This window comes from Condylura cristata, unplaced genomic scaffold, assembly GCF_000260355.1.
Source record: "Condylura cristata isolate star-nosed mole 26May11 unplaced genomic scaffold, ConCri1.0 scaffold00003, whole genome shotgun sequence".
NCBI classification, from domain to species: Eukaryota; Metazoa; Chordata; class Mammalia; order Eulipotyphla; family Talpidae; genus Condylura; species Condylura cristata.
In genome coordinates, this window is record NW_004567104.1 from 7,614,428 (window position 1) to 7,639,518 (window position 25,091).

The 25,091-nt window shown below is 37.7% G+C and overlaps 1 protein-coding gene across 1 annotated transcript in view; it reads right to left on the bottom strand.

Annotated features, from left to right (window-relative positions):
* MECOM (MDS1 and EVI1 complex locus) overlaps positions 1 to 25,091 on the bottom strand; it is a 562,721-nt gene that overhangs the window by 265,108 nt on the left and 272,522 nt on the right. Inside the window, exon 2 of the mRNA XM_004674937.2 lies at positions 22,498 to 22,835. Coding sequence (XP_004674994.1) covers positions 22,498 to 22,835 — 338 coding nt within the window. The remainder of the gene's footprint in view (positions 1 to 22,497; positions 22,836 to 25,091) is intronic.

A 25,091-nucleotide genomic window follows, 5' to 3' on the forward strand; every position in this document is an offset into this window, starting at 1 on the left:
CCTTCTAAGGCTAACCGGTAGATTCACATAGCTGAAATCTTTTATCGCTTCTTCCTTTCTACTTTGTAAACCTACTTAAGGTTATTACATAATGACATGAGTAATAAAGTCCTGAAGATTTTCCATTGAGAGTGGAATTAATCCTGATGTCCTGAGAGCTTTTTTTTTTTTTTAATATGTTGTTAGGAAAAAACAAAAAGATGTTACAGCATTTTGAACCCTGATACCCAAAATGTCAAAGCCAATGAGTAAGATATATTCACAATGAGTTTTTGACACTTACACTGACAATAGTCCCAGAAAGATTTGCCATCCCCCCAGACTGCCCCAGAACATGTTAATTCTCAAAAACCTCATGCATAGCAACTTTCTCCCCTTATTCCAAACAACTGATCATAATTTCTCCTCCAAAGTCACCAGAAATTCCTCACTACCCATAAAGCTTAATTCACTAGTTCATAATAATCTCATACTTATACATTAAGCTTTCATAGGATACAAAAGAATATATTTTCAAAACTGGCCCTTTCTCTTTCTCTTTTTTTGTTTAGTTGGTTGCATGATCCGTATCTTAAATCCTAGTCTGGCCTTTAACTTATGTCTTGGAAATACCCTATAGCTTAGACCCTTAGGAAGTGCATGTAACATTTAAAAGAATGCATGCTTTATGGCTCAATCATAGAAGACAGGGAGTAGGTAGAGTACAAGGAATGTTGCTAGAATCTGAAAATGTAGAACCAAGTGAATTGTCGCCATGAAAATACAGCTGTATCTGTTTGCGTGGGCATATGTTTGGTCAGTTTTTTTTTCCCCTCCTTCCCGAGTTGGGGCTTCAGCTTTAGGTCATTCTGCAAACAAGCCCCAGGAGACACACAATTACACTCCCCTGGAGACTGACCCCTTAGCGGGCCCACCTGTAGCCAAACACAGATAGCATCCCTGAGCAATGAATTAGCACTCTAAGCTGATTAGAGCGGCCCTGCACAACTCTATTTTATTGACACAATGAAGAGAGGACAGAAAAGGGCCTGAAATGAGAAAATCATTTCCATGCTGACTGAATTAAAAGAACAAAAGAGCTCCTTGCAGTTGCAGCATTCAATTTGTCGGGAAAAAAGGAAGCCACTTAATGGCTCACAATAGATCTGAGCAGACAGATGAAATTTAAAACTTCAGCATGAGTGCGATTAGCAGCGAAACATATTCTAAATCATTTCCTCCATATGCATAATTTCGTTTGATTATTTACTTCTGTGTTTTACCAAAACACTAGGCTAGATGCTATCTTCAAAATATCCTGACTTTTCATTTTTCAAAATCACTGAACAGTTTCTCATTGTATGATAATGTCCTCGATGACAATGTAAATCGAACAAAACAAGCATGGCTCATATTTTCCATGCACCTTTAGGGTTCAAAAGTGAACATATACACAGAGGTTAATTTGTGGAAACTAGGACTGAAAAGTAATTTTCTACCAAACAATTGTAATTTGATGTTAAATAAATTATATGCAACAGGAACCCTTCAACGTGGGGCAAAAGGCAACCAATTATTGTACCCGGAGGCTACAAATAAACTGCCATGTTAAACTCAAATACCAAAACTGATGTCTTCTTTGCTTTAAAAAAAAAAATAGTGTTAATATCACTAAGAACAACATAGTTAAGAGTGCATTTTTCCAGATATAGGGCCTTTATTAAATTTTGTTCAATTAATTATTGTTTGCTTGTTCTGACTTCTAAATTCCTCTGTTAATTGATTCTGAAATCCATGTGAAATGTGCATATAGTAAGCAAACCTAAACTTCAACTATAAAACTATAAATATGATTTAGCCTTAAAGGGTCTCTTCACAATTTTTTTATTTTCTCAATTATAAGAAAAATTCAAGTGTCTAAAGGATAGATGGAAAACAGGATTGATTATCATAAACTACTTAGAGATTTATTTTCCGTGGAGATTTCTCTTTGGCCAGTGACAATTTTCAATATCTAAATACACAACGAGGGGAAGCCCAGAACAAAGTTTGTGCTTACCCTGAGTGCACATTTTTGTTTTCCACGCCTGAATTTCTCTTACGAAAGGCTTTTTGTTCAAGTGGCCCTTCAGACTTTCAAACTCTCAACGTGGATCCTGGTTTAAATGAAGAAAATTCACTCTTTCTGATTTGGACACATCGTTTGCCAAAGTGTTGAGGTGCAAAGTAAATTGAGCAAAAACTTACAGAGAAAAACTGAGAGAAAAACTTACTCGGAGGTACTTTAGGATTTGGTAGTTGGTGCTGGGGCAGGAGGCGGGGGTGAGGGGGGGGGGATTACTACTTAATTTGCTAAGTGAAATTTCCCGGGAGAAACAGCCCAAGGTATTCTGCAGATGATGAAAGCACAGTGATCTCTCCAACAGCTTCCATTCTCTTAGCTCAGTGAGGTAAGAGTTTCTTATATAAAGAGAAACTATAAAGCTTGTGGATATTTTAGCAAAATCAACGTAGTGTAACTTTGCTGACAGCTTGTCACATTTCACTGACTGTCTGTCTGGGGTACCGTGATAACATCTGCATTCACTCAGTATGAGAGCTTAACATAAGACAAAAAAGTGGGCCCTGCCACAGACGGTTCCATCAGTCTGTCAGTTCTGACATGTCATCTGAATTTTTTGAATCACTAAACACTTTTGAGACTCTGGTACTTATTATCTTTTCTTAGTTTCTATACTCTCTCAGCAATGCTGGAAAATGTAAAATTTGCAAGTAAGGTAGTGGACGTCCCAGGCTTTTTGTTGTCTAATCCGTAGGCCCTCATTCATGCTCACTGTTAATCTCTTAAGACATTATAAAACTGTTAGACAAAGAAATGTGAATACCTCTGCTTCTCTCAAGAATGGGAGGAAACCAAGGAAAATCGGGATCATGCTAAGCTATTCTTTTCACTATGAAAATGGTAACTTAAACCTGTTGCATCAAATTATCTATAATTCCCCACACTAAGGCAAATGTTTTTGAAGAATGAACAAGGGTAGTGTCACATAAGGAGAAAAATGATCACAGAATTTTCAAGCTCTGCCAAACGTGATGTTGACAGAGCACTGGGATCTTGGTTGCTGAATTTTACACTGTTTCTATTTTTTTATGCTATTATGCCATGGCACATGGCTAATAGGCTTTCAGGAGGGCTTATAAAAAGTTTACCAATACTTCTAATAATTACTCAATCATTTTGATAATTTTGCCTATAAGTAGCCATGCAAAGAAAGCTAACAGCTGTGTAATCATAGTCTTTAAAGTTCATTAAAATACTCTGTATCTCAGATTTTAGAGAGCAATTTTGTCTTCTAAACTAGAAAGCTTTACAGCATTGTTTCTGTAAAGCCCAAATACTGATGAATCCTTGGGGTCAGAGAAAATTCTTTATGAGCCAAATAAAAAAGTTGCATTTCTATCTTCTCACTCAACAGGACATTATGTTAAAACTACCTTCATTTGTCTTCTGAGTAACAAAGAGATAGAGAAGAAGGAGAATAATATTAAATTAAGAGGCGAATTTTCTTGTGGAATTTAAATATCTATTTCCCTTGTTCACAAGTATATGCTTCACACCTGCAAATAATTTCAGTATAGACAAATGCCTCTGTAAGTGACTAACTACAGGTGTGTTTCCCACCTGCATCCTCAAAATGACTAACTGTCCCCCAGATGGTCAAAGCCCATGAATACTTGCTCTGAAGGAAGGTGACACATAGATGAATAACCAATTAATTTTACCAAAATTATTAGGTAGAGGGAATTGTATTGACATTTGGGTAAGGGCAAGCAAATACCAAAAGTGAAAAAGAAAAGAAGAGAAAAGAAAGCAGGAAAATGCAAGAAAGGAAAGAGGAGGAAAAGAGAGCTCACATAGCCACTGCTTTTCTCAGCTGTGTTTCGGGAGGACATCTGGTAGACATGCAACACATGCTCATGGAGTTAACAAATTAATCAGTAATGAGCCAAAAATAAGAAAAACTTCAGAACCCTGTGATAGTTCTGCCCTTCATCAAGCTTTATATAAATTCAAGCCAAAAAAAAATAATTTTCCACATAAGTGAAATCTCCCTAAAGTAAGACTTAGGCTGACAATTTCTTTACTGTAAGACTTTGCTACCATTTCTCACTCTCTTTGTCATCTTGTCCTCTAATAATTCTCTTGAGAGCTCTGATGTCATGCTATTTGCTTGATGTTTAGTCTGTGCCTAAAATGCTAGCTGTTTATTATTTTTACATTTCAACGCTAACACAATGGCATATCAGAATAAAGGGCAAGGTTTCTGACACATCTCAATGACCAAAGGACTTATATTAAATTGATTTCTATTCTTCCAGAATCATTCATTTTTTAAAACTTAGACCAGTTTTCATTACTATATAATTTTCTCTTGACATATCTGTAATCTGTCTGTTAGTGGTCCTGTTTCATATACTGTATTGAGATGAACTCTACTATTTCAAGAAAGCTAACCTTTGATTAAAGACAAGAATGAGCTTTTATTTTTTTATAGAATGAAAGACCAAGACAGTGGAAGCATTAAGAGCCCTAGGACATATAGTCAAAAAGATAAAAAGATAATTATCAAAAGGCAGTTTTTCTCTCCGTTCTAAATTCCTAAGCTCAGGTGGATCACAGGGAGGAAGTACTTGGGTCTAGACTAGAATGGATAGGTAATATTTATTGCATGAAAGAGTAGATACAGATAAAGTTTTTAAAGTTTTACACAACTCTATAATAAACGTAGAAAAACTATAATGAAGCTGAAAGCGTAAGTAGTTTTCAAAATGATAAATTCACAGCTGATGGTGGGAATACAACCTCGCTACTGCTCAATTTTCAACTCCCTCCATCTTAGGTATGTTAAATTTTAACATCCTATGATGACCATCAGTGTTTGATTTTAATCTTTTTTGGTTCAACTAGAATTAACTCATCCTTCAGTCTCTTCCCATCCACAGTCATAATCTGGTCTATTGGAATTCAGTTTTAAAAGGCCACCTCTTTCTATGCCTATGTCACAGCACATCACAATTCTGCCTTTCTCCACAGAAGAGTCCTAATATTTTAAATGTCACTTTCCTGATTACAGCCCTATCATCCCAACTAGATAAGCTCAAAGCAAATTTATTTGTGTTCCCTTCTCAGCACTACTCAGACCATTGTAACTATGAATCAGTGCTCGTAGGTGCTTCAATGGAATACACATAGAAATCATACTTTTCAATCATTCTTTATAGCTGCATCATAGACTCTCACTGAGGTTCATGGGATATTTGCAGAGCAGAAACTAAAGTCAAGTGGAGATCCATGACTCTATCAATCAGTTATGGTAGCTGAGTAAGGAATCAAACTTCAAATGAACACATTTTGAGTCAAGTTCACCAAGTGACATTATATACCTCCTCACCATATTATCCTCCACAATGTTCCTGAAAAATCAATGCTCGGGGGTCCACACAGAGCTCTGTAATTTGAACCCTAACAATTCATGATTTCATCAAGAATATTTTTAGCTTATTGGCAAACTCAACTACTCTTCAAACTTTATACTGCTAACAGTATTCTTACAGAATTAATATCTTAGAATTTCCTGGCTTTGGAAGGTACAAGGAAAGTGAAAATTATCTTATTAAAATCATACTTACATCTTTTTTTTTCCCCCTTCTTGAGATTAATATCTTTTAACCCGAGGTCTTTTTTCCAAGTTAAAAAAAAAAGTCTTAACTTCTTATTAAACTTCCCAATTAAGTGTATTATTAAATCCACATTGTTCTCAGTGGAAGCCCCCATGTAGAGAGAGACGTGGGATATGGCATAGTTTATGTAAGTAAAGAATCTTTAGCATGTGGCTATTTAGTGGCAATTGAGTCTATGCTGTGGGAGTTAGAAGGAATCAACACTATATTGCAATGGTCAGGAGAATTGAAGGGAAAAAATAACTCTGCCCCAGAGAAGCAGGACCCCACCTCTAGCCTTTGGATCGTTCGTTCCAGAAGTTTCTTCCCACACTAAAATCGACTTTATGGGCTACTGCTACTTTCAGCCATAAATCTTTAACCAAAATCTTAATGCATATCTTTTCTAATATCCCATGAATTGGATAACTTGTCCTAAGTTTCTAAAAGCATATATTTTGGTATTTCTTGGTGAGAAAAAAAAAAAAAAAAGTCCTTTGATTTTCTTGTTTTTAAAATGCTCAAAGGTGATGATAAATATGTTTTTTTTTTTTGTGAGATAGTTGTGATGGGTCATCTGCAGAGTCCGTTCTAATTCTCAAAATCTCTGCCCTGAAAGTTTCAGGAAGATATCAACCCATCAGTGACCACAATTTGAAAAAAAATAAGAATAAACAAAAAGTAATGAACAAAAAGGTGAGTATATATATTTCTACTTATCTGAAATACTTCCATATACTTAATCACACTTTTTCTTTATATTATTTTATATATATTTTATATTCTTATATTCTCATATATTTTATATTCTTATATTTTTATTATTCTTAGAGATTTAAACCATCTCACTGAACTGGATTTCATTGATAAAGCAAGGCACAGGTAAGAAACAAATTTACAAGATGATCAGGATAGTTATTTCCTTATTAACAACAGAGTAAACTGTCCTCACTCAAGATTAAAATCGCTCCCTTGGAAAGTTCCTTGCTGCTGTCAGATGCATTTATTCTTAGAAAAGATACCAACATGGTCTTTTGTGAAAAACACGAACTGAAATAAAAGTACACCAATTTCCCCATCCACAGTCCAGTTCACACTTCCTGCTAGAGAAAAACAGTGTTAGACCTTCTAACTGAAGCCTAAGGACAGTTTTTACAGGGCATAGATGTGTTGAGGGTTACATAAGGGAAAGTAAAGAGACGATAAGGTCTGTGGGGAGAATGCATTGAAAAAGTTGGGATTGTGGGCAAGACATTTTCTTAGTTTAAATGGTGAGTTCTTGCTTCTCATGCTATGAGAACATAATTTAATTAAATTGGAAGTCAAAATCCCTGGCCTCCCTCTGCACCATTTAGGGATGCTCACTAGGTCTTCAGAAAGAGAGCCATGTAAACACCCCTCAGCATTCCAAGTATGTTGGGTCCGGGGAGGGCTACTGACCAATGCTATTTAAAAAGGGAATGCCACTTACTGCAATATGGTGGCTCTCCAAGCCAAAGAAGATCCTCATGACTGAATTCCCTAATCCTTCCCTCACAAAACAAGGATGCAAGGAATGCACCCAACTTTGAAATGATAATAGTGATCATGATTACTAGATTGATTTGCACTGAAGTACTAAGCATACTAAACCCTACGCTAAATGCTTCACAGAACTTTACAATATAATCTCCACATTTAATCCTGCAAGGAAGATTAGCTAGCCACCATTTTCCAGATTACCAAAGCCATACAAGAGGGCTAACTACTTAGTTAAGATCACAAAGCTAGTGATGGGTAGAGAATTTGCACATGATCTTAATCAAAAGGCCATGAAGAATTCTGGTAGACAATCTGAACCAAGATTCAACAAATCTAATACCTTCAATACATGTGTGATGTTATCTGATTATTTTTAAAAGAACTTCGTCACAACTGGGTTGTATTTGAGGAGATAAAATGATATCTTAGAAAGGTGCCTTTATAAAAACTCAAAACTTAACTAAATGATACCTCATGCACAAAATGAAATGCATACCTGTATATTTTCAAAGATAACTAGGGAAAAATCATGTCCCTAACTAACCAACTTACTTTCCTCTCAAAAAAAGGTTTGTTTCTTAAGCTGCCTTCTCTACTAAAATAAAATAAAAATATGCAAATAGAGAAGCACCTATCAAAACTGCTTTGATTTTGGGTTTGCAATGCACAGTTATACCAGCTTAGTACAAGAGAACTATAAAAACAGCCTCTACTGCCCTCCCTGGTGGCGCAGTGGGTTAAAGAACAGCACTGAGAATCTAAAACCACTTCCGCATGAGTTCGATTCCCACCTGCCCCGGAGGTGACCACATGGCGTGGCAGACCTCTCCTCACCCGCCCGCTGCTCCCCTCAGCAGTGTACTTCATCAGTCTGCCTGTTCTGTTCCCCCCTCTGTCTCTAGTGAAGCCTCTCACCGCCCCTGAGCCTCTGACCTGTACCCCAGTTCGGTATGCACAAATAAATAAATCTTTAAAAAAAAAAAAAAAGCCTCTCTAATTTCTGCTGAAAGGTAATTAGCTTCCTTGCCAGCTTACAAACACCAAACATGGCCCCAATGCAAATAATATCTCTCAATTTATGACAGTATCAAGTCTACCCATAGGGTTTAAAAACATCAAGGGTGGGTTCCAAGACAGAATTGGAAGACTCAGAAAATCTGAGCCTTGACAGATCTCAGTGAGACTTCAGAAGAGAGAAAGTCAAGTGACTTTTCCAAGGTCCCCAGGCTGTGCCAGGGCAAGAACTCAGCAACCCCCCACCCGACACTCAGGTCAGTTTTCATTCCGCAGTGCCACACGGCCTCCCGGAAACACAAACCGCTGGACATGTGACAGGCAAGCAGGGAGCTCTGACACATCAATGGCCAGATTGTTGAGGAAAGATGGGGGAGAGGGAGTGAGGGGCTAAGGAATAATATGGTTTTACAGAAATCTATTTGCAAGTAGATCCTGTGGTTACCAATGTGGCTGCCCAAGAGAAAGAACAATTGACTGACAGCCGAACAAAGACATGGACAGTCTCACAAAGGGAGATACAGGAGTCTGGTGCTTGGTGCATATCACTAGTACACTTCATCAAGTTGGACCGAGAACAACAGCGAGGGAAAGCCCACCGCACACAAGGGCCCCTTTATTCTTTGGACTTTCCTGTTTCACACATACTTTACCTGGTGAAACGTTAGACCTTCTACTTGTATTTCTATAAGATCATTTTGACTCTTTCCACATTCAGCTAGCGCACTTCACAACTATTTAGTGTTCCTATTTTTTTGCAAATGAATGTGCTGGGTTCACTGATGACATATTTGCAAGTTAAATCAGATGAAAATAGCTTCGATTAAAAATTCCTCATTTCTTCACTACAATGTCTGCCACCTACTGTTCAGCCACGAAATTCCGCAGCTCTTGCCTCAATAAAAGTTGGTATTAATATTCTCTGAGGTGGAAAGACGATTAGCCATTTTTTTCTCTCCCCTGTTCTTCGCTTCCAACTGCATTTAGCTTTGGAACCCTCTGACAAATGGCCATTATTCTCTGGGCTAGTAAAAAATTTCTAAACTTCAGGGGAAATATGGTTGGTCAAAAGCCCATGGGAATTGGCTTGTTGAATTAAATGATAAATATATGCATTTAAGGTCATTAGAGACTTTATCTCCTGTGAAGGCTATATTTGTCAGATTGATATAATTTCTCTCAACTGAGTACTTAACTCCATCGGCCAACGTTATTACCATTACGCCTTTCCCTTTAAGTGGAAGACTTCTGGCTAACAACACGTGTGTTCTCTCTGGTGCTGCTTCTTGAGCGATCAAGGCACACCTTTGTTTCATTTAGTATGCAATTTTCACCTCTGACCCAAGAAATGAGTCCTGGGCTTCCTGAACTTTATTGCCTGTTAATAGACTGCTGGCTCTCTTTTCAGCAGTAATAGAAATGGTGGAGAGGCATTTCATTTAAGGGGCTGGCAGACTGCAGCTTGAAAGACAATGTCAGAATTAAAAGTCAGTCTGACCAAGAACAACATAAAGACCACAGTGACATGAAAGAGGAAGTTTTCCACAGCCCATCCCAGATTGAACAGCCGGTGTATAAACACGAGCTGCGTCCCGCATCTAATTATTTTCCCACCACACAATGGCAGACACCCGGGATGGTGCTAAGTGATTGATCTAGTAATTCATCTTCAACTTACGCCTATCTACATATTTTGTTTCTCCTCATTAAACTGGAGACATCAGTGACAAACTTATGAAGTGGCCGTCTTTGGCTTCATAAAATACACACAGATGCTCATCAGAGGGTCTTTCCTGCCTGCTTCTTGGTGACACGTGTTTATAATTTTGTCTGCATTTCGTTTGCTGTGGTTTACTCTTAAGTACATCTGTTCAATTAAAATGGAAACGTGTGACATGGTCTGCACTCAGCAACTTTGGAGCTCATTAATGAAACGTTCTAAGGTTCCTGCCTTAGTTCTTTATTTGCAAAAGGATTTCATTCCACAGAGTCCCAATGATTGAAAAGTACAAATAAAAAATACCCTTTAAAACACATACAAAGAAGTCGACTGTTTTGTTAATAGTTAAGAAAGGACATTATTACTGCATAAGGACATTATTTTACATGAAAAGACATTATTAAAAATGATTTACTGCCTCGTGTTTGGAAACTTACAGGAAAAGTCTGATAATATATTAAACTTGTTTATTACGACTTCATATAATTTTGAATAATACTACTTTTTCCTTTGACAAGTGCAATAAACTCTACTGGTATAGACATAGGTTGATTATCACAAGTCAACTGTGTTGCTTAAAGAAACATGCCCAAACAATCAGCTTTTGACGGCTGCATCTCCAGTTATTTACACTCCCCATCATGGTAATAACTCACCATTTCTATATTAATAAGGCAGTGAAATTTATTATGATGGTATTGAAAAGTTATTAAGTACTGCATCCCAAGTGACAAAGTACCACAGCACTGTCACCATCCAAAAGCTGTTGCCCATTCATCACCTGCCTTTCAAGATGGTCCTGCATCTTTATCGCTCCCAAGTTGGTGACATCACCTGTTCACCCACTCAAAATTGATGATGAAAGCAAACAGATCTATCTTACTTACATTTACCAAATCAATTTAATTTTTACAGGGCATGGCTTGGTGACATATTGACTGTTTTCCTTAATGGCATCTACCGTATTTAATGCAAGGATGTCATCTTTGATTCCTGGCTCGCATAATGTGTCATTTCATAATAAATTTTTTGAACATATTTACTTAATGGAAAGAATTATGATTGCTTGTCAGTTCTGTTATTAAACACAATGATAATTCTTTTTCTTTGTAAGTATCATCCATTGGGCACGGATGCTATTTTTAGTCCATCCTCTTCTCCTAAGGGAGCCAGTGACTTGGCTAGAAGGTGAGTTCTAATTGAATGCTGGACCTATGGGTGACCACTCTCCATCCTGGACTCCCACAGCAAGGGTTTCATCTCATCTATTTGTTATTATAGAAGAGTTAGACTCTCAAGAGATGCTGTGATTAAAATATTAGCAAAAAATATACCACATATGAAATGCCACTCCAAAGGGTAACAGCTGTAAAACTGATTTTAATGGCTGACATAATGTTTAGTGTTTACTTTTCTGGCTTATTACAATCAGTTCTCAACTACTGCCACTGGATCAAATGTATGCTAACATAAATACTTTCCCTGGAAAAAGTTAAGACATGGAATGAAAGACTATCTGATACTCCTATGGGACACCCATTTTCCCTGTTGGACCTTTCTGCCCCCCCCCAACTCCATGCCTAAGTTATGTGTATGCAGGTAAAAATTAAATCAAACAGACTCCAAGTTGTCTTTAAAAAGGGAAAAATGGGCCCTCCTTGGTGGTGCAGCAGGTTAAAGCACTGCACTAAGAAGCTAAAACCACTTCAGCATGAGTTTGATCCCCACCCCAGAGGTGACCCACATGGCACAGCAGACCTATCCTGACCTGACCGCTGCTCCCCTCAGCAGTGTACTTTGTCCATCTGCTGATTCTGTTCCCCACTCTGTCTCTGGTGAAAATATTAGCAAAAAATATACCACATATGAAATGCCACTCCAAAGGGTAATAGCTGTAAAACTGATTTTAATGGCTGACATAATGTTTAGTGTTTACTTTTCTGGCTTATTACAATCAGTTTCACCACCCCTGCACCTCTGGCCTGTACCCCAGTTCTGTATGCATAAATAATTTTTTTTTAAGGGAAAAATGGGAGATCAAAGGAAGGGACTATGGTAAAGGAAAATTGAATAATCAAAAGTGTGTTGCCAATTTCTTTCAATATCAGGACCTTGCCAAGAGAAGCCGTGATACAATAGCAAGGTTAGGGAGGACTAGGAAAGGGAAAAGTTACATAATCTCAGCCCCACACACTGACTTACTGGCAGCAGAAAGTCTTGCTACCTCCTTCTCTAGTTACCTGGCTCCCCTCAGTTACCGTAACTAACCTTCCCCTATTCCTTCACTATTGCTAGTCAAGGCCTGGGATAACCTCTGATTTTAACAAGCTGTACACTGAACTAGTCAGTGACCCCTGAGTAGCTCAGAGGAAGATGGAAGAACACACATTGGACCGCTCTTCTCCAGCTGTGTTCTTACTGTTTAGTCTCAACCAAATGAGCAGAAATTTACACACCACAAAAGCATCCTGGTTTCTTCCTCCTTGAAACCAAGCCGAGGATTTCCTATATCCCTATAATTGGTGCTATTCCAGCTTATGTTAAATGATGCCAGCACAAGTTTAAAAAAAAAAAAATTGAGGATGGACTCAATTTTCTTCCTCCCTGTAGATTAGGTTTATAATGAGACTCTTCCTTCTCATCCACTGAGATGAATTCATCCTAAATCATTGGTTGGGCAGATTATCATCCTTGGGTGAGGTTTCAGGAAAAAGGGGATTCAAGCTGACAGTATTGCGAGGCCAATAAGAACATCCTGTTATGAAGGCAGCTGGCCTCTGTGCCAGGGTGGAGATTCTATCTTGGCATCGCATACCTATTACATTCCTGACACAAAAATCTAAACAACTGAAAAAGCAAAACAAATCATGCACACCTGTGACTGCCAACCAAGTGCGGTTTCTGTGCCATGGCAGGCACACCTGGGAGCCCAGAAGGTCAGCTGCAGTGTCAGAGGAAAGTACCACTACAGACAGCTGGAAGGAGGCACAAACATGCCCAGCTCCCAAGGACCTGGAACTTGAACTGATTGGTCAATGGTCACAGAAAATGTAAGTCACTGACAATGCATGAATATTCCCTGAGTGTAAGGAAAACTCTAGGGGCAGGTTTGGCAGGAATAAAAGAGATTTCAGAAGCAATACCTGAATCATTACCCTCTGTCCATTTTTACAGCCCTCCACACCATGGAGGAAGAACAGTCTTCCTTTCTGGATTGACTGCTAGGTTCTGATTTTTTAGTCAAAATACAGATAGTAAGTAACCAATGTAGGAAATGCTCTAATGGAAAAATATCACATTGGATAACTTTATATGATTGAATGTGTGTGTGTGTGTGTGTGCGTGCGTGTGTATTGAGAGAGGCAGAGGCCTGGATTATGAAAACCTTTCAGAGCAATGCCTGCTGGATATGTGAGATATTGGAGTAAGAAGTAATAAAGATATATAAAGAAAGAGGAATTAAATTTTGCAGGACATGTAAATGAAATCCTCCTTTGACCTTCCTGTGGAAGATTTTGTTTTTAAAAAAAGTTGGGCCCTCCCTGGTGGCAAAAAGGGTTAGGGTGCAGCACTGCAAGCTAGCCATAGCCACCTCGGTGCGAGTTGGAACCCCAGACCGAAGGTGACTCATATGGTGTGGCAGACCTCTCCTGTCTCACCTACTGCTCCCCTCAGCAGTGTACTTTGTTGATCTGCCTATTCTGCTCCCCATTCTGTCTCTGGTGAAGTCTCTAACCAAACTTGCACTTCTGGCTTGTACCCCAGTTCTGTATGCATGCATAAATAAATAAATAAATAAATCTAAAAAAAAAGTTGAAGGAGGTTAAAGGTTATTAGATCTTTTTAAGTTGAAATTTTTAGAGACTAACAAGGTAGAACTGTCCCCAAATTTAATAGGGTTAGGATTACATACATGGGTTACATTTAAAAAGTGTCGCAACAGACATCCAAAATCCAAATCCAAAATTTATATTATAATATTATCCATTTTAAAAAACATAAAAAAAATTAAAAGCATAAAAATGTGTGGGTGATTGTGTGGGGTTCTGCAGTGTGGATTCTGGAAATATTGTTTCTGTATCATGTGACTGTCTACGCCTGACGTCCTATGAATAGGTTAAGCTATTTTCTGTGTCTTCAGCAGCAGTGACTGGTGGAATCTTTCTATTCTTTAAGCTGAAGAGATAACAGCTTAACATTGTGATAGGGTTTGGATCTAGAAGCAGCAGTATTGAGAGCCAGTGGCATGACCAGCAGTGATAGAGTCAACCTGAGCTGTTTTTTGTTTTTTTTTTTAAAGATTTTATTTATTTGTGCATACAGAACTGGGGTACAGGCCAGAGGCTCAGGGGCGGTGAGAGGCTTCACCAGAGACAGAGTGGGGAACAGAACAGGCAGATCGACGAAGTACACTGCTGAGGGGAGCAGCGGGTGGGTCAGGAGAGGTCTGCCACACCATGTGGTCACCTCCGGGGCAGGCGGGAATTGAACTCATGCAGAAGTGGCTTTAGATTCTCAGTGCTGTGCTTTAACCCGCTGCACCACCAGGGAGGGCCTACCTGAGCTGTTTTTGAACCTGCTTGTCTTGTTTCTGGTCATGAAATTTCCTCTAGGAAGATACCTCTGAGATCTATGGGCATGAGACCACACAACAGTGTATAGCTCCTCACTGAGGCAAGTTATTTCTATAGGCTGTTTGCTTTGCCTTCCACTTATACAAGTAAATGTTCCTTTATACCAAAGGCACTATCAACTTGCTGTGGATGTACTAAAATCTTGATATGTCAAAAATCAATTTGAAGTAACTGACAAATGAACAGGTAATTGTATCTATTTCCACATAAACACAGCATGTCTATATTATTAGTTGGCGATTGCTTAATTTTTGTGATTTTTTTGGCCTGATAAGCTCAATGATTATCACATAGAAAAACTCCTTTGACCTATCTTCAGTTTCATCTACATCATAAGAGGACAAAAGAAATACTGAGGCAGAAATGAGAATAAAATTTATTTACTGAATTTTTATTTCATTAAAATTGTAAGAATTTTTAATTATAGAATAAAGACTACTGCAAAATATTGTATGATTCTGGGGATGTGAATGAACTTTGAAAAACGAAGATGCCCTATTAATAACATGTTATATCTACAGTCCAAATGAGCTCACTTATACATCCCCTTAGTCTCCCCATTTTGCCACACTACCTACTTATCACAATTGGAACAAACTATCTCCACATTGCTGCAGTGAACAAAATCAAGAGCAAAGATTCTGTACCAACTCTTCCCCTCTTCAGAGAGAGATTTTAATGAGTTATTTCCTGAACCACTGCTGCCTTATTCATACTCAAGGGAAAAACTCAGAGAATAGATACCCTGTTGAAGAGGTCCCAAGAAAGTGTTGCAGAGTAAAAAAGCATTATGAGGGTCCTCCCTGGTGGTGCAGCGGGGTAAAGCACAACACTGAGAAGCTAAAGCCACTTCAACATGAGTTCGATCCCCATCGCGGAGGTGACCCACAAGGCACGGCAGATCTCTCCTAACCCACCCGCTACTCCCCTCAGCAGTGTACCTCACTGATCTGCCTGTTCTGTTCCCCACTCTGTCTCTGGTGAAGCCTTTCACCTTCACCGCACCTCTGGTCTATACGCCAGTTCTGTATGCATAAATAAATAAATCTTAAAAAAAAAAATATGAGAATCTCTGGCTTGGCCTGGACAAATCCTAGAAGCAATTATCAACTCTATTAGAAGAGGAAGTTTCCTCGGCATTTTTTTATTTGAACCCCTAAATTCTACTATTGATTCAGTGATTAAAGAGGGAAACGGTCATCATGTAAGTATCATTTATGAGATAAATGATAAAAGAAACTTATTTTGGTCCATTTAGCAGATTACTCTAACAATTTATACAAAGTTCCCAAGTGGAAGAAAAATCACTCAGTATTCTTTAGAAAATTGACAGACTCAGAAGTTCTAGTTGAATGTCAAGGAAGAGAGAGTAAAGTAAGATTCTTGATAGTTGAGGAACTTGAAAAGTTTTTTTGTGTGTGTTTTTTTTTTAAGATTTTATTTATTTCTGCCTACAGAGCTCAGTTACAGGCAGAGGTGCAGAGACGCTGAGAGGATTCACCAGAGACAGAGTGGGGAGTAGAACAGGTAGAATGACGAAGTACACTGCTGAGGGGAGCAGCGGGCGGGTCAGGAGAGGCCTGCCATGCCAAGTGGATCACCTCTGAGGCAGGTGGGGATCAAACTCATGCGGAAGTGGCTTTAGCTTCTTAGTGCTGTGCTTTAACCCGCTGCGCCATCAGGGAGGGCCCTGAAGAGGTTTTTTATACCACCCTTGTCCAGATTGCCAACTATACTTTGAAGTATTAGAAGTTGTCAAAAACATTGAGAAGAGGAGTATACAAGAGGACTCCATCTGTATTTCTCTTGAAAGATGGTATGTTGCCAGCAAAGTGGGTGGAGATTTAGATTCTACTAAGTATGCTAGAAGCATAGATGAATAAAATAAAGTGCATTGTCTTTCTTTGGTCTTCTTATATTCTAAGACATTCTAAAACATTTTAATGAACCCAGTGACGATCATGCTCAGACTCTTATTAATTTAAACTTGTTTTTTTGCATTTTCTTAGTTCTTAATTCCTCACAAAGTGAGTTTGAAAATCCAAACTGTATTTGCCATCTTTTAAATAATATTGCAAAGACTTAATAAATACATTTTACTGTAAAGTTTTATAATAATGCATATTATTATTAGTTTGTAGTTATTGTCTATTAATCTATTGTAGCTATTGTACTATCAGTTTGTAGTTACTGTTAATGACACCATTTTGGAAAATTGCTAGTGTTTCCTCCCAATTAGAATCAATCCATCTGTACATTATTAAAACAAAAGTCCTTGCTTCTTAATAATCTAATTTTAAGGACACATTAAGTGTACTTGCTTTATCATTAATAAGTAAACATTTTTCTCTAAGCTCCGTACCAAACCAGAGAAAATTCTTTTTTAGCATTAGCAGACCTATAGAGAAGAAATATTATCATTCAAAAATATCTAGTGCATATCACAATATGCCAAATTACCACATTTTTCTTTATTACCAAATGTATATTATTTGATTTCAGTCTTCTGATACTGAACTATGTTGTGAAGTATCTTGTTTCTGTTTTAATGGATATTCATGTTACAGTTAACATATACATTGCATATTTCAGTAGAGAAGGCATCACTGAAGAACTCAAATCAAGCTTACAAATGGGAAAACTATTTCTTTTAAAATGATATAGGGAGGCACACTTTCATTGTAATATCACATTTCAGGATTATGTTCCTAGAACATAATGTATTGTCAAAGCACTGCATCAAAATTATTTAATGAATTTCTGACGCCAGCAAAATCTCTTTCCACTATTCCTTCCCATCTATTTAACAGAATGTAAGATAAATTTATTGTCCATCCATGTCGTATTTCTCTATGCCTGAATATGTGCATACTGGAGGACAGAAAAGGAAAAGCTAAGTTCATACCTGATATTTTAACTGATCAAAGAAATAATCAGGAGCAATTCTAATAATGGAATGGACACAGTATAGGATTTGGCACCTAATAGCTGCTTCATTAACTGACTATCTACTTATAGAGCTGTATGCTGACCAGTGGTGATGGCCACAAAAGAAAGTGTGAAATGACAACATTTCAAAGAAATAAAATTTCACAATTCAGAGTATTAAAAAATATGCCATTGATATACACTTTGACTTCAAGAAAAATTTATGAATCTCTCCCAAATCTTTGTTTCAACTGTTAATTGAAAAACAATCTATGTTTCAGTTCAAATAAACCTAGAGTCACATAATTACATCACCCCAGAGACATCTGAATTTTTCTAGGAAACAGGATGTGAGGAAAATAAATGATTTATACAATTATACAAATAAAAAATAATTGACCTTTGTGCTATTTAAGGGTCCTATGTTAGGATTATAGTTTAGCTGAATTCTTGTTTGTGTTGTTCACCTTTATTGAACTCTTCTACCAGGAAAGAGACTCTTTAGTAGACTTTTATCACACAATGTCACATTTTATCCTCACAACAATTATTATACTATATTGCATATAAATAAACTGAGGGGAAGTGAGTTAACTACGTAATTTCACCCAAATCACTCAGCTAGCACACAGAATCTGGAGGAGGATTGAGCTCCAGAATTCTCCCTCCAGCAGTCTGGTTCCTCTGCTCTGCAATGCAGTTCCTATACTTGCCCAGAATGGTCATCTCTAAGAGAAACAAGAAAACCCTCATCTTGAACCAAAATAATTTTTTTTCTTCAATCTTTAATACTAACATTTCAAACCTATGAAAAAAACATTCAGTTACTAATTATTTTCTGATGCTAGAGACAACCAATTTTTGAAGAACTTTTTGTTACAGACAAGTCATGCATTATAAGATGGCAATCACTGCCAAACTAAAATTGTTAAAAAAATTTCTCTCTATTAAACCAATACTACTTTGGGAGAAATCATACAAATGACATTTTACTTGAACATCTATTTTAGTCTGTACACCATATTTTCAAATATATCCTATTTCTCTACCATCAAACTTAAATGATTTTCAAAAAAAAAGCCTTAATTAGGAAATATATTTAACTTTTAAAATATTATTTAAGTGGCATTCTGAAAGGTGACCCCCCTAATTAGATTATTATCATTGAGTTTTCTCTTTGAAAAACTTTCTTTGAAGAAACTACCATATGTCTTTACTTAATTTTAATTATACAACAACTAATGATGTCTGACAGTTATCATCGGCCCATTGATTAAATGAGAATTCAAAACCAATTGATTTTGAATAGTTTTCCTAGAGTTGCATAGTGGCAGAGCTGAGACTTGATTCCACATGATTAAAATCCAGAATGTAGGTTTTATGTATTTTTCCTTGACGGACCTACTCCAGTTCATTCCTGCTTTTGTCTTCTCTCTCAAAATCACATAATCCTGCATTCATCTATTCATTCATCTTTTTCATTTATTCTTGCATGCACTCATGCTTTCTTAAACAAATATTTAATAAATGTCAGTGCTATTGACTGACTATTTGTGTCCTCCCCAAATGTTGAAGTCCTAACCCACTACTTGGAGATAGGAACTTTAGGGGACAATTAATAAATAAGGTCATAGGATGTAACCTTGGTTCTATGGGCTTAGTGTCCTTATAAGACACTGGAGTATCGTTTGTGATCTCAGTTTCTCTCTCTCTGTGCCTTCCCCCCTTACCTTCTTCCTCCTTCCCTCCCTGCTCCTTTCTCTCTCACTGTGCACATGCTTGGATAAGTGGCCATCAGAAAACATAGCAAGAAAGCAGCCATCTGAAGCCAGGTGAATTGTCTGTACTAAAACCAAATCAACCAGAAACCTGATCTTGGATTTCTAACCTCCACAACAAAATTAAATGCTACTATTGAAGCCATCCAGTCTACAGTATTTTGGTATATCATCCTTAGCTGAGTCTGGTAATTTCAGGTAAAATACCCAGTATTAAATGAAAACATAGGCAGTACATGCAGAATAAAATCAAGACACTGTTTTTAAAGGATACAGCTTTGCAACCTCTCAAGGAAATTGTAATCTATGAGGGAAGCTAGACATATAATTTGGATGCCTTACAATGCTTAAGGTCTTTAATATATAAGTTTATTGGTGCTATCCTGGGACAAAATATAAATAATACTAAATTGTGACTAGAAAGTTCAGACACTGGTATCAAGGAAGAGAATTTGAAGACTAACTAGAATCTGGTATGGAATGGGAAGGAAAAGGAAATTCCCAGCAAGGGAGAATAACATGTGCAAAAAAATGGGGACTTCACCTAATATGTAAATGATGGATTATATATGGTTGGTGTGGATGAAAGCATAAAGATGATCCATTTTTTGACTTGAACAACTGAACAGATTATAATGTACTTCCCAAAAGTGAACAAATCAAGAAACCTTTTGGGGAGAAAAGAGCAGGTATAAGGTGAATGATAGAAATGATTTATTCAGTTATGGTAGGTTGGGTTTCTGCAGCGAAAACATTTAGAATCTGATGCACAATAGACATTCAATGATTGTTTGCAAATCTGGGTTTTCTGTATTCATGTTTATTTTTCTTCATCCAAGACTTTCTTTTTTTCACCTTCAACTGAGATTTTTTTTAAATGAATGGATAACAAAAAAGCAGTTTTACTAGTTAATCACAAATATCCATCTAAACAAAAATAGTAGAAAATAAGCTACAGTTGAGCACAAATATAACACGAACATGATTAAAAATGAACACACAGGAGTAGAGTGAGATGTCTGTGTGACAACTCTGTTGCCTATTATTAGATTTTGTATTCATTAGTATAGTATAAGATTTAAAAACAAAACACCAGAGCCAAGAGAATACTTCTTCCAAGGATAATAAGTTTGTCAAAATCATCAAAAAAAGCCTTTCTCGGCCCTCCCTGGTGGCGCAGCAGGTTAAAGCATAGCACTGAGAATCTAAAAAGCCGCTTCCGCATGAGTTCAATCCTCGCCTGCCCCGGAGGTGACCACATGGTGTGGCAGACCTCTCCTGACCCGCCCGCTGCTCCCCTCAGCAGTGTACTTTGTCGATCTGCCTGTTCTGCTCCCCACTCTGTCTCTGGTGAAGCCTCTCACCGCCCTGAGCCTCTGGCCTGTACCCCAGTTCTGTATGCACAAATAAATAAATCTTTAAAAAAAAAAAAAAAAGCTTTTCTCCACTTCTGTTCACCATGGACATAAAACAGACAATCCAAATGAGGATTACCACTAAAATGGTGACTAAAACTACTATATTGATGACCAAATTTTGAAAAAGAGAGAGGGAATAGATGATATATAGCCAATGACTCATGAGTTCTTTATGATAGTATCTTGAATTTCAAACAATAAAATTCAGTTATGTTATAACAAAAAAAGAATCATTTTACATTTCTCAAGGTATTTGTCCATGTATATATTGAGACATTTTACGTCAAGAAAGAAAGAAAAATAATAACATTATCTTTAAATTTCCTCTAAATGCAGAATTTCCCCCAGGTTCACCCCTCACCCCAAACTACAGTTCTCCTGTTTAAAAAGACACAGGGCTGCATTTACCAACACTGTAATTGCAAAATGATTTCATTATTAAGCTTTGGTTTATTCCAAGACTTCTGGATAATCTCTAGCAGTATTGCACTTGTTGTTTAACTCTAGAGATTTTGTAATAAAAGTTTAATGAGTTACCTATTATTAGAATGTTTATAGCCATGATTTTAAGGTGAACAATAATGACGTAAAGTTCATACGCATTTGGTTTGAAACGTATTCAGCTCACATATCAGTTAATGCTACAGTGATTTTCAAAAAAATCTCTTATCAATATACATGTCTAAAGGCAATGTAGCTAACCCACAACTTTACTCGGGCTGTGGCTAAGAACAAAACTAAGAAAGGATTTCTCCACTTGTAATCATGTCAGAGCCAGATCTCAACTTTTGGCATTTCAGAATTTGAACAAGAATTGTGTTTAAGAGAACATACCAAAATAAATCTAGTTTATCTGATTTCTGTCTCACTGAAATACTATGAAACCAAAGGTCAATCACTTCTCCAAAAATACCTTCTTGTCCATGTAAAAATTGCCTGCAAGTAGTTCAGATATAGACCAATATTTTTTGGAAATTTTGATGCAATAGTCTAATTACAAGTTTTCTATTTATCAAATAAATGGAAATATGTATAATCACAATCTGACCAAAGTTTATAAACTCAAAAAGAAGAACAGATAACTATCCTTATCAAGATAAAATTTATTTGGATTTTATCATCATTCTTAGACATTACCAAATGGATTCTATGAAGACTATGGTGAAAACCAGTGATTTATTTCCCTAGTATTTTTTACTGTCATTTTTATACATGAAGTAATCATTATATCAATCTGAATATAAAGAATTACCACAAAATTCAGTCCATGTTCACATTCTGGAACCAGGTAGAATCAAAGCAGGGTTACCACAAGAAGGCAAAATATATTAGAAGATCACAGAGAAAAATGAACATATGGAATGAAACTAAAACCAACCTGACTCAGATACAAAATGGAGGCTTAATTTTTCTAAGCCCCTCCACCTTCAGAAAAGGTAAAATCCAGTAAACATGCTCTATGATGGCATTTGTTTGCTTGGACAACCACATACAGTGTTTCCGAAAGTTAACTATAAACACTATATGTCCTTCCTTTAGTTTATTTTCTAGTTGATACCATTCTTTGGCTACTCATTGTTTCAGTTTCCTCCTATTATTCCACACCTTTAAGCAATACCTTGTTTCTATCAAGAAGTGAGATTATCTGAGAAGGTTGTTCTTAGTGACCTATTTCAGACATTTGCAACATAATTAATTTGCTTATTGGTTTATGGTGACTGAAAATACAATCTTCCTTATATAGCCAAATGCATACAAGTGTGTTACTCAAAATAAATTCTTACCTCCCATCCATAACTGGGGTCTTTCAGGTTTGTCCTCTGCTCTCCTACATAAGGCCCAAACTTTTCACCTGCTTCAATCTTCCTTTTGGTCCATATTCCTAGTCCCGCTCCAGGCATATTTGACTCTCGAAGTTCAAATTCAGCAGGAATGGGAATATCATCAGGGATGTAGATGGGCGCTTTGTATGGAGAGCCCTCCTTTGGAGTGAAGGCTTCGCTGGATGTTGCTGGAGAGCATGGCTCTTGAATATTTAGGGAAGGAGTGCTGGCTACTCCATCTGCATCTGGCATCTCTTCCAAAGGAATTTCAGGGTAGCTGCCATAAACACACTCATTACCTGTGAAGGAATAAGAACTTCATGAATTGCTACTGGTAGAGAACAGTTAAACTTTGGCAGATTGGCCCTCAGTTTATAATATAGTTTTCTTTAGTGACAAAATAGAAGGCTTACTGTCAAAACACACCAGCATTAAAAACTCTATTATTCACTAGTAGGGAAGGACAGATTATCACTTCTGAGTTTTATTTGTGGTGAATCCATAAATCAAATGAGCTAATCTTCAACTGTCAATAGTCTCATGGGTCAGTCAATTGATTATCCAGCTGGGAAACAATCTGCAATTTAATTATTAGTCTAAGTGAAATAGTGATAACAAGAAAACATGGACACGGACAACCTCACACAACCACCCCAAATTGGGAGCTGATCACATTATACAAGGTACTGGAAAGTTTGTGTCATAAATGGTGTCTTGGACTAAATTGTGGGAGTTATCCAAGATTCCAAAGGCTGGCGTGTAAAGCAAGGTAAGGTTATTTATTGGAGTATTAATTTGTGTTTGTTCTTTGTCTATTTTCCTTTCCTGTTTCATACACATGACCAAGCTCTTGGTATTTCCTTGCCTTGGTAACTTGTGCATAAAGTTAAAGCTTCTTGAAGTTGGTGATTCTTCAGGACATTCATAAGAACTGAAATTATTAAAGAAATGAGGTGACTTTTCCATAGAGGAAAGGAGAAAAGGAGTGTCATAGGGTATGTGAAATGGAAAGTTTCCTTTAAACTGAAAAACTCAGTTTCTATATGGGACAGTGCCTTGGTGGACATGGGAAGATCATTATGGGACAGCAGATAGAGTACCTGGAACTGGACACTCAGCACACACATTCTGGGGAGAGCAGTAGCAAAGTAAATAACAGAACCACCCCAAGTCTATGCCTATGTGTGTATGTGTGGTTGGGGGAGAGGTGGAGGAGATGGAATGTTTGCTAGAGAGAATAATGCAATAATGGGTTTGAATCCCCCACTCATGTACCAGTTGGAAAACATTTGCACTGTCTTAAAGAAAATACTTCTTGTCCACTAGGGGATATTAACTAAAGAACAAATCTGATTTGTTTGATTAGTCAACTTTCAAGAGGAGAACTGAGAAAAATATGGGTTAAAAATGACAAAGAAGGCCCTCCCTGGTGGCGCAGCGGGTTAAAGCACAGCACTGAGAAACCAAAGCCACTTCTGCATGAGTTCAATCCCCGCCTGCCCCGGAGGTGACCACATGGCGTGGCAGACCTCTCCTGACCCGCCCGCTGCTCCCCTCAGCAGTGTACTTTGTCGATCTGCCTGTTCTGCTCCCCCCTCTGTCTCTGGTGAAGCCTCTCACCGCCCCTGAGCCTCTGGCCTGTACCCCAGTTCCGTATGCGCAAATAAATAAATCTTAAAAAAAAAAAAAATGACAAAGAAGGCCCTCCCTGGTGGCACAGCAGGTTAAAACACAGCACAAAGAAGCTAAAGCCACTTCAGCATGAGTTTGATCTGCAGCCAGAGGTGATCTACATGGTGAGGCAGACCTCTCCTGATCTGCCCGCAGCTCCCCTCAACAATGTTCTCATCAGCCAGCCTGTTCTTCTCCCCACTCTGTCTCTGGTGAATCCTCTCACTGCCTCTGGCCTGTACCTGTACAGTTCTGTATGCATAAATAAATAAATCTTAAAAAAATAATGACAAAGATACAGATTTTAATCAGAGACATCCAAAAGTAAAATGGATTGCCTCAAGTTCCCATCATGAGGGTTCTAATGTAGGCTAGATAAGCATAAGTTAAAGATGATATGGAGCGATTGTTAGTTAGTGATGGGTTAGGGTTAGTGATGACACTAGATGAATTTAAAATCAAGTAATAATCCTAACCACCCTGCAGTTCTATTAATTGTTATAATCTTCCAAGATAGTTTATTGAGTTAGGAAGTATAATAACCTGGGTTCTAGCCCCAATTCCTTCTCTTAATTATTATGGAAATTAATAAATTCTAATCCTCATTAATAATAGCCCAACAATGGCCCTCCGCAGCGGGTTAAATCACTGCACTAAGAAACTTAAGCCACTTCCGCATGAGTTCGATCCCCGCCTGCCCTGAAGGAGATCCACATGGTGTGGCAGACCTCTCCCGACCCGCCCGCTGCTCCCCTCAGCAGTGTACTTTGTTGATCTGCCCGTTCTGCTCCCCACTGTGTCTCTGGTGAATCCTCTCACCCTCCGCATCTCTGGCCTGTACCCCAGTTCGAAGGAATAAGAACTTCATGAATTGCTACTGGTAG